The sequence below is a fragment of the Cyanistes caeruleus genome, chromosome 17, assembly GCF_971803275.1.
Source record: "Cyanistes caeruleus chromosome 17, bCyaCae1.hap1.1, whole genome shotgun sequence".
NCBI lineage: Eukaryota > Metazoa > Chordata > Aves > Passeriformes > Paridae > Cyanistes > Cyanistes caeruleus.
The window spans coordinates 13,612,094-13,626,619 of record NC_141717.1 but is presented as its reverse complement, the minus strand read 5'-3'; the positions used below and the strand labels follow the sequence as shown (position 1 = coordinate 13,626,619).

Below are 14,526 nucleotides of genomic sequence, written 5' to 3'. Positions count from 1 at the left end.
TGTGCCACAGACCCAGTGAGATGAAAAGGTGCTTCCAGGCTTCCCTGTAGGCCATCTACAGTGTCTGCTCAGCGGTGCGTTACCCACTTACTGGATGATAAAGATTTCTTCCCCATATTTTTATTCCTTTAACCAAACCATCTCTTGAATTGTCACTGCAGCTTTTGTGTGAGAACAAATGGGTCAAAGCACTGGTCAGCCTCGCTGGCAGGGTCTTTTTGATCTCCATGGTGTGTCAAGCTGAATCAGGCTTGAAATATAATAACTAAGGGTGAGTGGTTTTGGGCAGGGGTGAGGCTTTTAACCAGCTCTGTGTCCTGTGGTGCAGATATTAATGAACAGTGCCGTGAGTGTGGGTGTGCTGTGCGCCGGGGCCCACTTAACTAATTGTCACACACTGAAGGTCAACATCCCCCAAAATCCTCAGCGTTGAAATGGCAACATTGCAGGATAGTTCAAATGTACCCTGGCCGTGCCCCAGCTGAAACCCTTTCGTTAGAGACACGGTCTGAGCTCCTTGAAGTTTCTGTTTTGTTGGATTAAAACAGTTATCTTTTACCAAAGGGATGGCGGGAGGTGGAAGCTATTAAATGCTCAGTGCCAAGATATTTGTTGTTTTCCCTGAAATGATCTTCTTAAAACTTTCAACTGGTGTGAAAGATAAGATGTGGGAGCCCCTCTTAGCAGGGTATCATCTATTCAGCTTTTGTGTGCAGGAGTATTCACATTCAGTCAAAAGCTTCTGGCTCAATATGTCAATACCTGATTAAACAAAAAGAAATGCCCCTGCTTTGAATGTGAAAGCAGAGCTAAAGTAATCGTGCCTTGATAGTGGGTTAATGCTTCAAGCCAGTTCAGATTTCTTAATTAGGGACTGATTTCTGACATCAGGAATGTAAATTAGCTGCAATTATGTCTTTGCTGAAGCCTAACACCTTCTCATTCCAATAGTTTTACAAATGTTAATTGCTTGTCCTGGCTCTTTTCAGAAGGATCTTATTCTGCAGCTGGGGAAACTGAGGAACAGCTTGTGTTACTTCCCCCAGCCAGCACAGCTGCTTGGTGAGGGTTGAGAAAAAGCTGTGGGAGCCTGATTCAGGCTGCCCTTTCAGAAGGGTTTCTGAAGTTTGTGGGTCTCCACCAGTGGGGCATTTGAAAACCCCTTGCTGAGTCTTTTCTAAGCTAACATATTCAGTTAAACTACACTTACCTGTAGTAAAAAAACAGCTATGACTGTTTGTGGTAGGACCTCAAATATGCTGCATTTACAGCTTATTAGGCAATTTTTCAGCAATTTTAGTGGTTATTTTCCAAGTGCTGTTCTCACCAGACCAGTTTCTAGTGAAATTTGGGTAATGCTGGTGTGATTACAAGCTCTGTTACAATGAAACCTATATTCAGAGTTTGTGTAATAAATTACCATATGTATTAAAAATTCGAAAATTGTATAAATGTGACAAATGTGTTTGCAAGGATATAAAATATAAAATGTACAGAAAAACCCCTTCTTGGGGCTGGCCGAAATCTCCTTTGGGGAGAAACTGATTGCAAAACGACACCTTGATAACGAACTTTGGCAAGGCCCATCAACACGAACAAAAAGCAGGACGAGGCTCGTCAAACCTACAATGGAGCTGGCTCAGGGAGATCGTCGGCCTCCGGACCTGAGCAACGCCCTGCAGACTTCTGTGGAAACAATCTGATCAATAGTGAAAAGACAGGCTCCGAAAAACTGAGCCTTGCCAGACCAGGGCTGTTCCTGGTGTTGAGAAAGCGATCAGGAGGAACAAAGAGGAAGGCGCAGTCAAGATATCCATCGGCACCAGCCCGAATTCCCCCGCCCTGCCAGGACAACACAAATTGAAATACATACAGAATCTCCTTTACATATGAGGAGATTCTGGCCGGACACAAGTTAATGTCATCATTCTACGGCAGGAAATTCATTCACTGAACAATCAGAGACACTTGGTGAATGAAACCGGCCTGGAATTTTAGCCTAAGGACACAAAACCTCTATAAAAACCGAGGCTTGGGGACCCTCAGACGTGGATTTGGGAAACCTATACCTTTTGGTGTAGACCCTGTCCACCCAGCGCTGCGCTGATCTTTTTATTGTGGATTTTTATCGTTATTTCTCTCTTTGTTGTTTATTAATAAATCTATTTTTCATTTCTATCATAAATTTGCCTTTGCGTTTATAACAGATTGGTGCCGTGACTCGGATTGGGAACAGCTGTGGGAGAATCTCGCTGTCCAGGGGGGTACCCCCGCCGATTTCGGCGGCCTGGGAAGTCGAGAACCTCCGCAGCCCACCCCAACATCCGAACCAAATTTGGGAAAGGTAAAAACCACAATAAAAAGAAACGGATCCAGAGAGCTCGGGAAGGCACGGGGCCTTCAGGAAAAGCCGCGGCTTGGTAGCTTGTAAAAAGTCTGAAGTGCACAAAGACATCCTTGCAAGAAAAGTTGCTGTAAGTATTGTGAGGTTGAGCAGGCGATTGGGCAAGTGTGTGTGAGACGTGATCTGATCACGGAGCGAGTGTGGACTTCAAGGCCGCGTTTCCATCCTCCCGCGAGGGAATTGGCCGGCCGCGAAGGAAGCGATTCCGTGTGAGACTCTCTGCCACATTTGTCAATCCCGGGGCTAAAGGGAGTCCCGGAGGACCGATCGCAAAGGGGGTTGAAAGGGGAAGAGGACGTCCCATCGAGCTCGGGAATTAGTAAACTCTTTCAACCCAAAAGGGAACCCAGGGAGGGTTCCGAGGGAAAGGTCAGAGCGCCAAGAAAAACCCCGGTGCAGCAAACCGCGAAGGTGAGTATTGGCAGTCCTTTTGACTTCCCAAGTATAACCGAAAGAACACAACGCAGAGAACAGGTAAGAATTTTCTCTCTTCACTATGGGGCAGAGAAAAAGTAAGGTACAAAAAGAAATTAAGGAAAAGGACCCTTCTGAAAGAACGAAGGAATTGTTAGACATTCCCCCAGAAAGTCCTTTGGGGTGGATGTTGAGAAATTGGGAAAAGTGTCCCGAAAGAAAAAGGAAGTCCAAGGCAAAGATGATCTATTACTGTGCTGAGGTTTGGGGTGGGCAAGAGTTGCGAAATTACCTCATCTGGCCAGTACTAGGTACATTTGAGAAGTGGACATGTAACGAGTTAATCTCTCACGTGGAGCGTAAAGCCTCCTCGGACTCCGAGGAAAAAGAATACGCCCGACTTTGGTTAGCTCCCAAGGTCGGGCTGTTCCCAGTGAAACAGAAAAATGAAATAAAAACAGAAAGCTGGGAACCCCTGGATCACCTGCCCCCACCATACAACGGGCCAGCGGGGCTTCCTGCGGCAGATCAAGTGGTGCCATCAGCACCCACGGGTTCCCCTGAACAACCGGCTGGTGGACACACCCCACAGATAAGGGAAACGGCGCCGGTAACGGCTCCGGCGGCTCCCCCGATGTCCCCGCCAACTGAAACCACGGCAACCACAGCCCTCTCAGGGGCCAGGGGAATGCAAGGCTGGAAAACACCTTATCCCCCGTTGCCAGTCCAACCACCACTGCCGGGACCCTCAAAAACAACAGAAAGTACCCCATTTGATAAGGTGGGTACAGCGGAATATCCGCAAACAATAAGAGAACCAATGTTTGAGAATCTTAGTTCCCCTCCCTCAAGTCGAACTCGCTACAAAGCGAGATCGATGCATGAGGATTGGGGAGAGAACGAAAGTAGGCATCGAATGTTTCCCCTCAGAGAAGTGCCTACCGCCCCAGGAGTTATTGGATTTGTAAATGTACCCCTTAATTCAGGGGACGTGCGGGCATTCAAAAAGGAGATGGGGCGATTGTTAGACGACCCGTTTGGGGTGGCGGAGAAGTTAGACGAATTTCTAGGAAGTAGTATTTACACTTATGAGGATCTCATGTCTATATTGAGATCGTTGTTCAGCCAGGAGGAAAGGGAAATGATCAAACAGGCAGGTATCAGAGACTGGGAGCGGCGAAACCCGCAGGGGACGCCAGGAAGCCAAAAATGGCCCGGCGTAAACCCGAGTTGGAGTGCCCAAACAGAAGAAGGAAGAAGGAACATGATTGATTTAAGAAACATGATTGTACAAGGAATAAGGGAAGCGGTTCCCCGAGGACAAAATATCAGTAAAGTATTCGGGGAATGCCAAGGAAAGGAAGAATCTCCCACAGAGTGGTTAGAAAGACTGAGGCGAAGTTTACAGATATATTCTGGAACGGACCCCAGCTCTCCAGTGGGAGAGGTTTTGCTAAAAACACAGTTCGTAGCAAAATCATGGGAGGACATAAGAAGGAAATTAGAGAAGGTTGATGGGTGGCAAGAGAAAAGTTTACAAGAGCTTCTAAGAGAAGCTCAAAAAGTATATATGCGAAGGGAAGACGAAAAACAGAAACTGCAGGCCAAAATCCTAGTGGCCGCAGTAAAAGAAGTTCAGAAACAAGAACAGAAACAAGGTAAGACATTACCGAAAAAGCCACAGGGGTCGCAAAAGGACAACCCGGCTCCCCGAAAAAATCCTCCAGAATGTTTTTATTGCAAAAAGGTAGGGCACTTCCAACGGGATTGCCGGCAGAAACAAAAAGATGAGAAAATATTTCAAGAAGACTAGGGAGGTCTTGGGCTCTTTCAGATGGGGACATTAACAGCAACGGAGCCCTTGATAAAACTTAAAGTAGGTCCCCATCGCCAGGAAATTGAATTTTTAGTCGACACGGGAGCTGAAAGAAGCACCCTACAGAAATTACCCAAGGGATGCCTCACAAGCAAAGAAAAGGTGGTTGTAATTGGCGCAAAGGGAGACCCTTTTAAGGTCTCTGTAATAAAAGATGTAGAAATTGAATCTGAAAATAAAGTTTGTTTAGGAAATTTGCTGTTAGTAGAGGAAGCGGATTATAATTTATTAGGGAGAGATATGATTATTGCATTAGGGATAAACATTGTAGTGAAAGATTCCGAATTAGTAATAAAAATATTCCATTTAACGCCAAAAGATGAGAAAGAAATTGATCCTCAGGTGTGGCATTCCAAGGGAGAGGTGGGGAAATTGAATATTCCCCCCATCAAAATTGAGATAGAAAACCCGGAAGACCCAATCAGGATCAAGCAATATCCCATCCCTATAGAAGGGAGAAGGGGTTTAAAATTAGTAATTGACGACCTCCTCAAAGGAGGAACTCTCGAGCCGTGCATGTCCCAACATAACACCCCCATCCTGGCCGTAAAGAAAGCAGATGGGAGTTTCCGACTGGTTCAGGATCTGAGAGCAGTAAATGCTCGGACCCGAACCAGGTTCCCAGTCGTAGCCAACCCCTATACTTTACTAAACAGACTCTCGCCTGAGGATGTTTGGTACAGTGTGATTGACTTAAAGGATGCATTCTGGACCTGTCCTTTGGATGAAGGGAGTAGAAATTTCTTTGCATTTCAATGGGAGGATCCTGACACGAACAGAAATCAACAGTTAAGGTGGACTGTCCTCCCACAAGGTTTTGTGGAATCACCAAACTTGTTCGGACAAGCATTGGAACAACTACTCACACAATTTCATCCGGAGGAAGGGACAAAACTATTACAATACGTAGATGATTTATTAATTGCTGGGACGACTGAGGAACAAGTTAAAAGGAGCACAATTTCGTTGTTAAATTTCCTAGGACAGAAGGGCTTGAAGGTGTCCAAATCTAAGCTGCAGTTCACAGAGCCCGAGGTAAAGTATCTAGGGCATTGGATATCACAGGGTAAAAAGAAGTTAGATCCTGACAGGGTAGCAGGAATTCTCATACTTCCTGCCCCTAAAACGAAAAGACAAATAAGACAGTTTTTAGGACTTTTGGGATACTGCCGGCAGTGGATTGAAGGATTTAGCGAAAAGGTAAAATTTTTGTATGAAAGATTAAATACGGACCGACTAAAATGGACAGCGCAGGATGAAAGTAAGTTCCAGGAGCTGAAAAATGCACTTATTACTGCTCCGGTTCTAACTTTACCTGACACGAATAAAGAGTTCCAATTGTTTGTCGACGTCAGTGGACAAACAGCCCAAGGAGTTCTGACCCAGGAGTGGGCAGAAAAGAAAAAACCAATAGGATTTCTATCGAAAATCCTAGATCCGGTCAGCCGAGGTTGGCCTACTTGCTTGCAGGCAATTGTTGCGGTAGCTCTGTTGGTCGGGGAAGCAAAAAGGATAACCTTTGGAGCCCCTTTAACAGTATATACCCCGCATGATGTAAGAAATGTCTTACAACAAAAAGCCGAGAAATGGCTGACTGATTCGAGGCTTCTGAAATATGAAGCGATGTTAATCAGTTCGCCGGGTCTCGAGCTGAGAACAACCACTGCCCAAAATCCAGCGCAGTTTTTATTCGGGGAACCAACAGGCGAGCTACTCCATAATTGCATCGAAGCAGTAGAGCTGCAAACTAAGATAAGACCAGACTTGGAAGACCAGGAGTTAGAAGGTGGAGAAAAATGGTTCATTGATGGATCATCGAAAATGGTAGAAGGTAAAAGAAAATCGGGTTATGCCATCATAAATGGTATGACGGGACAAACCATAGAATCAGGTCCCCTGCAGGCAAACTGGTCGGCCCAGGCCTGTGAGCTATTTGCTCTCCTAAAAGCCCTCAAAGGCTTGAAAGGAAAAAGGGGAACCATTTACACAGACTCAAAGTATGCATTTGGGGTAGTGCATACTTTCGGAAAAATATGGGAAGAACGAGGACTAATAAATACGAAAGGTAAAGGATTAATACACGGAGAGATCATTAAGCAAATTTTAGAGGCAGTCAGGGAGCCACTGGAGGTGTCGGTTGTCCATGTAAGGGGACACCAAACTGGGTGGCAATTTCAAACCAGAGGAAACAATTGGGCAGACAAGGAGGCAAAACGAGCGGCATTGTTAACGGTAAGTATTCCCGAGGTTAGTCACAAGGAATCACCAGAGGTGTCCGCGCTCCCATCGGAGAAGGAGCTGGAAGACTTCAAAAAGGTAGGGGGGCAATTTAAAGACAAAAAATGGTGGTTACCTGATGGGAGGGAACTAGTTCCCAAAAGCATAGCAAGGGGAATACTCCGGAGACTGCATGAACAAACACATTGGGGAACCAGAGCATTGGCAGAACAATTTTTGAAATTTTTTGGGTGTAAGGGAATCTTCGAACTTGCCAAGCAAGAGGTACAAGGGTGCGTGGTATGCCAGAAAGTCAACCGATCAAATTCGAAACAAACAAAATTGGGGGGTCGGCCACTTTCATATCGACCTTTCGAAAGAATTCAGGTAGATTTCACTGAACTACCAAAAATTGGAAGAAACAAGTATCTGCTAGTAATAGTAGACAAATTAACACATTGGGTGGAGGCTTTTCCTAGAGCAAAAGCCACAGCCCAGACCGTATCCAAAATTCTGTTAGAGGAGATAATTCCGAGATATGGGATAGTGGACCATATCGATTCGGATCAAGGCACGCACTTCACATCGAAAATCATCAAACAATTATCAGAAGCATTAGGAATCCGGTGGCAATATCACACCCCTTGGCACCCTCAAAGCTCTGGGCAAGTGGAAAGGATGAACCAAACACTAAAATCACAATTATCTAAATTAATGATAGAGACAAAATTAACCTGGGTTCGGTGTCTCCCTCTGGCGTTGTTAAACATTCGGACCATGCCCCATTCAGAAACGGGTTTGTCCCCTTTTGAGATGCTGTATGGAATGCCATATCAGCACGGGATGCCCGTGTCACATCCTCAAGCAGAGGATGCACAATTACAACCATATCTCATCTCTGTAAATAAAAATTTACAGGAGCTCAGGAAGAGAGGATTGATTCCCCAAAGTGTCACCTTGGGATTTCCAATCCACAAAATTCAACCGGGAGATAAAGTATTAATCAAAGTCTGGAAAGAGCTACCCCTCGGCCCACATTGGGAAGGCCCTTATCTCGTTCTTCTGACAACCGATACTGCAGTACGGACAGCCGAGAAAGGGTGGACACATCACTCTCGAGCAAAGAAAGTTCCGGACTGCAGCGCCACTGAGTGGAAAGTCACCACCCCGCCGGGAGAGCTGAAGATCAAACTACGGAGACATCGCAAATGAACAATAACGAAAGGATAAGTTGCGAAATCCGCGATTGCTATTGTTTTCCCTTTGTACATTTTAAGTGTGCTTATTGTAAGCAGACTTGGGTAACTCATTGCTTAAGGGGGTATAGGCCAAGGGGACTGTGCACTAGGTGCTACGAAAGGGAATTAGAACAGACCAATAAGTTTCTAATACTCGCTACCCGGGCGGGCCTTTTGGAACTCGACTCTCCGGAGTGGTTCCTGTTTTACCAAAAAGGAATAAGGGGTCAACTTGATTATAAGGCAGAGCCCCTGAAAATAGAGTGTCGTAGAACCGTGCAAGTACCGTGCCGGTTTGATACAGTCAAGGCTTCTCGGTGGGCGACCTTCAAGCGAAGGTTCGCCATCAGGACATCAAGGGCCCCTGAAGACAGTCCTTGCTGCCGAGAAGATGGTTATCCCCGCCGTATGCTATTATACGGGCGGAGGGAATGGCAGAGGGATGCAATTGTGGGGAATCCTGATGCTCCTGAGCCTAGCCACGTACTCGACCAAAGGAATGGGGTCCGAGGTGTCCCCAGGGGAGGGTCCCCTGGGGAAGTGTGAGCAATGTAAAATTGCCACGAGAATCGAAAGACTGACTGTCTGCCCACCTGAATTACACTCGGGAGAATGCTGGTTAAACGACACGCAATTCAAAATGTGCAAATTGGAAGAAAAAATCTGGTGTTCTAACCCTGGAGCGAGTATTAGAAAAAGACCAATTCGGACCTCGGAAGAACTAGGGGTTATGATGACCCACTTACGGAGTAAAAGAGAGATAAAGGGGATTCCCCCGATCTCGGTCTGCGGACAGTGTAACAAAACTGTCTGGATCGGGGGGAGAGAACAATCAACCTTTTTGGCATACCACCGAGTTAACCCTGTTTGCTACAACAAAGCAAACTTAAAACCGTGTTTAATGGGTGATAAATTGTACTGGGAAGGGAAAAATTTGAAACATGAAAAGAAAATGGCATTCAATAACGAACCAATAGTTTTAGACCTATTGGAACCAAATGATGAAAGGGTATGTCTCCAGTTTGACCCGGTGTTTTGTTTTTCGAAGGACGGGGAAGGGTTAGATCCGGAAAATAAAATAAAACAGCTAACATTAGAAATAAAACGACGAGAAATGGAAAACAAAAGAAAGAGGTTAGAACAAGAGAGGTTAAATTCTCTCAGTGAACATTATGAACAATTGGAAAAACAATATGACAATTGGAAATTGCCAAATCCAAATCAAAATCTATTCGCAGATCTAATGCAAGAGATAGCCACCGAATTGGGTTTATCCAATTGTTGGATATGTGGTGGTTTGAAATCAGCCGAAAGGTGGCCTTGGAAGGGAGAGGCATTGACCCCAGAACAATTATTAAAATGGACAGGTTTAATATTATCCAAAACAACCCAGAGACCAGAAGGGTGGGTGATTGACAAGAGAATAATCGGAACATTTTGTATCAGCAGGGAAGGAAAAGAATTTACTGACCTAGTAGGGTATACCCCTTGTGTAAATACTCTCGCAGTAAATTCAGACAAAAAGACAAAAATCTGGCAACCAGAGCCACCCGAAGGATATTGGAACTCCTATCGGGAAAATGACTGTGAATGGATAGAAGATATTGGGCTTTGCTGGAACAAAAAGCTGGGGGCCAATCCCTTTCATTCATTCATAGGCCTGAGGGACTACTGGGAGGATCCGGCAAGAATTAGCAGAAATTGGGAAGCACCCGATGGGATTTACTGGGTATGCGGGAAAAAAGCATACAGTGAATTACCACGGAAATGGAAAGGGTCATGCACACTCGGAATCATTCGACCATTTTTCTTTACTCTACCTAAAGATGAAAGTAAGTCTTTAGGTGCTCCCCTCTTTGAAACTCTGGCCCGACAAAAAAGGGATTTGAAAAAGGGACTACCAATGGCAGGAGGCAGTCAAAAGTGGAAGGAGGAGGAATGGCCCGCGGAAAGGATCATACAATATTATGGTCCGGCCACCTGGGCTAATGATGGCAGTTGGGGTTATAGAACCCCCATCTACCTCCTCAATCGACTCATCAGACTGCAGGCAGTGGTAGAAGTAGTCTCAAACCACACTTCAGAAGCCCTGGAACTCCTAGCAAAACAACATTCGCAGATGAGAGCTTTTGTGTACCAGAACAGACTAGCTCTCGATTATTTGCTAGCCGAGGAGGGAGGAGTGTGTGGAAGGTATAACGAATCCGAGTGTTGCATGGAGATAGATGACTACGGGGAAACTATAAAGGGTCTAGCTGCGGAAATTAAAAAGGTAGCGCATGTCCCTGTCCAAAAATGGAATTCTATCTTGCAAGCCTCATGGTGGGACCAAATTTTTGGACAAGGGGCTTGGTGGAAAAAGCTAGTATTCTTTATAGGATGTTCCGCAGCCGGAGTCATCTTCCTGCCCTGTTTAATTCCATGCCTGATTAGATTAATTCACTCCGTGGTTCAAGGGATGCAGATTGCCGCCCTCCCAGTAGAACCGGAAAAAGCACAAAATAAAACGGCTCTTCTCTCAAAATTATTATTATTAGAAGAGGAGAAAGAAAGTGAAGAGGCAGTACAGGCTTTAAAGGACTTTGAGAGCAAACACATGTTGTCAATTGAAAATGATGATTTAGAAACAGATAGAGAAAGACACTAAAAGAAAAAAGGTAAAAAGGAATACAAATATTCCTCTTTTCAAAAGGTTAAACTATTTCAGTTTGCACGAATTTTTAATGTGATAAATTATTAGGTGGGGGACTGTAATAAATTACCATATGTATTAAAAATTCGAAAATTGTATAAATGTGACAAATGTGTTTGCAAGGATATAAAATATAAAATGTACAGAAAAACCCCTTCTTGGGGCTGGCCGAAATCTCCTTTGGGGAGAAACTGATTGCAAAACGACACCTTGATAACGAACTTTGGCAAGGCCCATCAACACGAACAAAAAGCAGGACGAGGCTCGTCAAACCTACAATGGAGCTGGCTCAGGGAGATCGTCGGCCTCCGGACCTGAGCAACGCCCTGCAGACTTCTGTGGAAACAATCTGATCAATAGTGAAAAGACAGGCTCCGAAAAACTGAGCCTTGCCAGACCAGGGCTGTTCCTGGTGTTGAGAAAGCGATCAGGAGGAACAAAGAGGAAGGCGCAGTCAAGATATCCATCGGCACCAGCCCGAATTCCCCCGCCCTGCCAGGACAACACAAATTGAAATACATACAGAATCTCCTTTACATATGAGGAGATTCTGGCCGGACACAAGTTAATGTCATCATTCTACGGCAGGAAATTCATTCACTGAACAATCAGAGACACTTGGTGAATGAAACCGGCCTGGAATTTTAGCCTAAGGACACAAAACCTCTATAAAAACCGAGGCTTGGGGACCCTCAGACGTGGATTTGGGAAACCTATACCTTTTGGTGTAGACCCTGTCCACCCAGCGCTGCGCTGATCTTTTTATTGTGGATTTTTATCGTTATTTCTCTCTTTGTTGTTTATTAATAAATCTATTTTTCATTTCTATCATAAATTTGCCTTTGCGTTTATAACAGTTTGTATTCTGGAGACGCGCATCTTTAAGCATGATTTTGTCTCTGCTTTAACCATGGAATCACAGAATAGTTTGGGTTGGAAAGGCCATTAAAGATCACCTAGTTCCAGCCCCTCTGCTGTGGTCAGGTCACCTTCCACTAGACCAGGTTGCTCTGGCTGCTTTAATGTGAAGGTAGACTGAGAATGGAGGCTGTGATTCAAGTTTGAATATGTATTTGTTTATTTGAGAAAGGCATGACCCTTTCATGGGTTTTGTAGGGATTTTTGTGCTGTTTTTTTTTAATAGAAAAACTATTATTAGTAGCTCATCCATACAAGCTTCATATATGTAAACTTAATTGTTGAAAGATAAAGCTATTTGCTTTTCCTTCTGCAGCCACACAGCTGATTATTTTTCACTTAATCACAAGTCATTTACTTGCAGATTGATCTAGTCCAGGACCACCCTTGGTCCTTACAGAGCAGGCTTTGACTGTGACCTCATAATTATGTGATATAAAAATTGGACAAATGAGAAGTGAACCTGAGCTCCATAACCCTGAAGTGACTATATTTATCTTTTCAGGCTTTGTAACTTTCTTCTGGAAAATCCAGATTACCCAAAGAAGGAAGGCAGGGTGGTTTTAAACCCCAGCAGCAGCCTGCTTGCCAGCCAAGATGAGACAAAGGCAAGTGAGAGTATCCACATCTCCTGCTGCCTCTGGGCAGTCTGTTCAGCCTGAGTGGACCTTGGGATGTCTGCTTTGATTAGTGTGTGTTTGCAGAGTGCTTGACTGAGCCTGGCTTTCACAGGAGGCCTCTGGGTATGTGTAAGGCGGTGTTAAATAGCAGTAATTAGTTGCTTGCAAGATGACTTGCAAGCCTTTCCTGTTTGGCTGTGCCAGAGCTGCACAGTGTCTGTTCCTTTGCCTCCAGCGAGCCCCTCTGCCCTGCCTGCCTGTCACTGCCCCATCTCAAGTGTTCATTTTGATAACTCAGACAAGAATTCCACAATCATTCTGTCACATGAAGTGGCCTTGGCCCTCAGGCCTCACTTGTGAGGCCTTTAGGCATTGCCTTGCAGCCTCCTAACTGCAAATCTCCCTAGAGATGCTTGATTTTATTTGTGTTTTAAAACATCAATTTACCAAAAAATTCTCTCTGAGCTGCTTTGAGGATGTTGAAATGGCTCTTTGTGGCCTGAGAGAGATGTTGAATACCTCTTTCTACTTTTGTAAGCATCTCTCTACCTTGAGCTAATAAAGTTGTTCACTCTTCATAATAACCTAAATATTTCTTCTCCTTGCTGTCTCAGGCAGCCACACACCATGGTTTTAAACTGCATTTTACCTTGTGCAGGTCACATTTCCACCCACACTGTACTAAAATGCTCAGAGTTGGGTGCCACATATCCTGAATTTTGAGTGGTCTCGCAGAATGTCCTGATCACTGACAGAGCATTCCTATGTGTATTTATAGCAGCCTTTTAATATTTTTAATTTTCTCTTTAGGTGCCTAAAGTGGACTACTTTGACTTTTCCAAGCTTGCCCCCCTTGACCAGCGGTGCTTTATTCAGGCAGCTGATCTCCTCATGGCAGACTTCAAAATGCTGAGCAGCCAGGACATCAAGTGGGCGCTGCACGAGCTCAAGGGACACTATGCAATCACACGAAAGGTGCTCCACTTCAAGTCTGTTTTCTTTCCTGGACTTGCCTCCCATGTCTGCAGAGAGCACTGTGATGGTTTTTGCCTTACTGTACCATCTGCTGCTCTGTGGTTATGGGTTTTATAATAATCTTCCTTTCCTTTTAAGAAGTTTTAATCTATTTAGTAGAGATTTTCAAAATTTATTGGCCAGACAGAATGCTGCAGGAAGTTTTTACTTTCCCTAGCAGGAGAGCTGGGGAAACACGAGCTGGCTCATGGTGGGTGATGCATTAAACTGGGAATTGTTCCTGTATGTCGCCGCTGAAGTGCAGTATAATTGCCAATAAAACCCTGACATTCAGTTAAATCTTAAAACATTTAACTACTGCAGCTGGTTAACTGACTGCATGAAATTAAGAAGCAGCCTGAGTATCACTGCTCTGTTTTGCCTTATTATGACTTGTGGCATAAGTCCTGTATTGCTTATAAAAGAGTTTCACTGTCATGGAGATGCAAAGTCACTTGTTTGAAGTATCAGCAAACTGAATGTCAGTGTGGGCTCAAGTTTTTGACTTAGATCTGCTCCTTTGATATACCCTTGCTTGAGCTTCTTTCTTTCCTGTTCCAGGACTTAACTAAAAACTTCTTATCTGTTCACTTGATTGATTGAGCACTGAGTATTTGAACCTCACCTTTTAAAACAAAAAGCCAAACCCAGCAACAAAAAAAGAAGCCAAACCAGCTCTGTTTAATACAGCTGGTGCCCACTTTGATATTAACAGCTGAGCTATTATGAAGTATCATTCACCTACTTTGTTTCTATGGAATAATTACTTTGAGTACATAAGGCAGCAAGGTGAGCAGAGGAAAGATGCCTGTCTTTGGAGTGTTTGTCTTTCCAGTTTTGGATCAGCCCATGTTTGTACTGTGCTTCAGCTTGAATTAAGTGCTCCTGCTTTCTTCCAGGCACAGGATTTCAACCTGTGTGTTGTTTTCCAGGCCTTTTCAGATGCTATCAAAAAGTGGCAGGAGCTGTCTCCCGAAACCAGTGGGAAGCGAAAAAGGAGGAAAGAAATGAATCAATATTCATATATAGACTTCAAATTTGAGCAAGGTAAATGCCAAGCTGTGTGTAATGTGTTCTTTGCATCATTACTGTAAGCAGAACTGGCTTGTAGCAGAAAGCAACTCTTGAAAGGG

The 14,526-nt window shown here is 44.5% G+C and overlaps 1 protein-coding gene across 12 annotated transcripts in view; it reads left to right on the top strand.

Annotated features, from left to right (window-relative positions):
- RNF216 (ring finger protein 216) overlaps positions 1-14,526 on the top strand; it is an 84,747-nt gene that overhangs the window by 20,976 nt on the left and 49,245 nt on the right. For all 12 annotated transcript variants that reach the window (XM_086853947.1, XM_086853945.1, XM_086853946.1 and 9 more), the window contains 3 exons: positions 12,265-12,367; positions 13,190-13,354; positions 14,326-14,440. In XM_086853947.1, the coding sequence (XP_086710073.1) occupies positions 12,265-12,367; positions 13,190-13,354; positions 14,326-14,440 (383 nt within the window). The remainder of the gene's footprint in view (positions 1-12,264; positions 12,368-13,189; positions 13,355-14,325; positions 14,441-14,526) is intronic.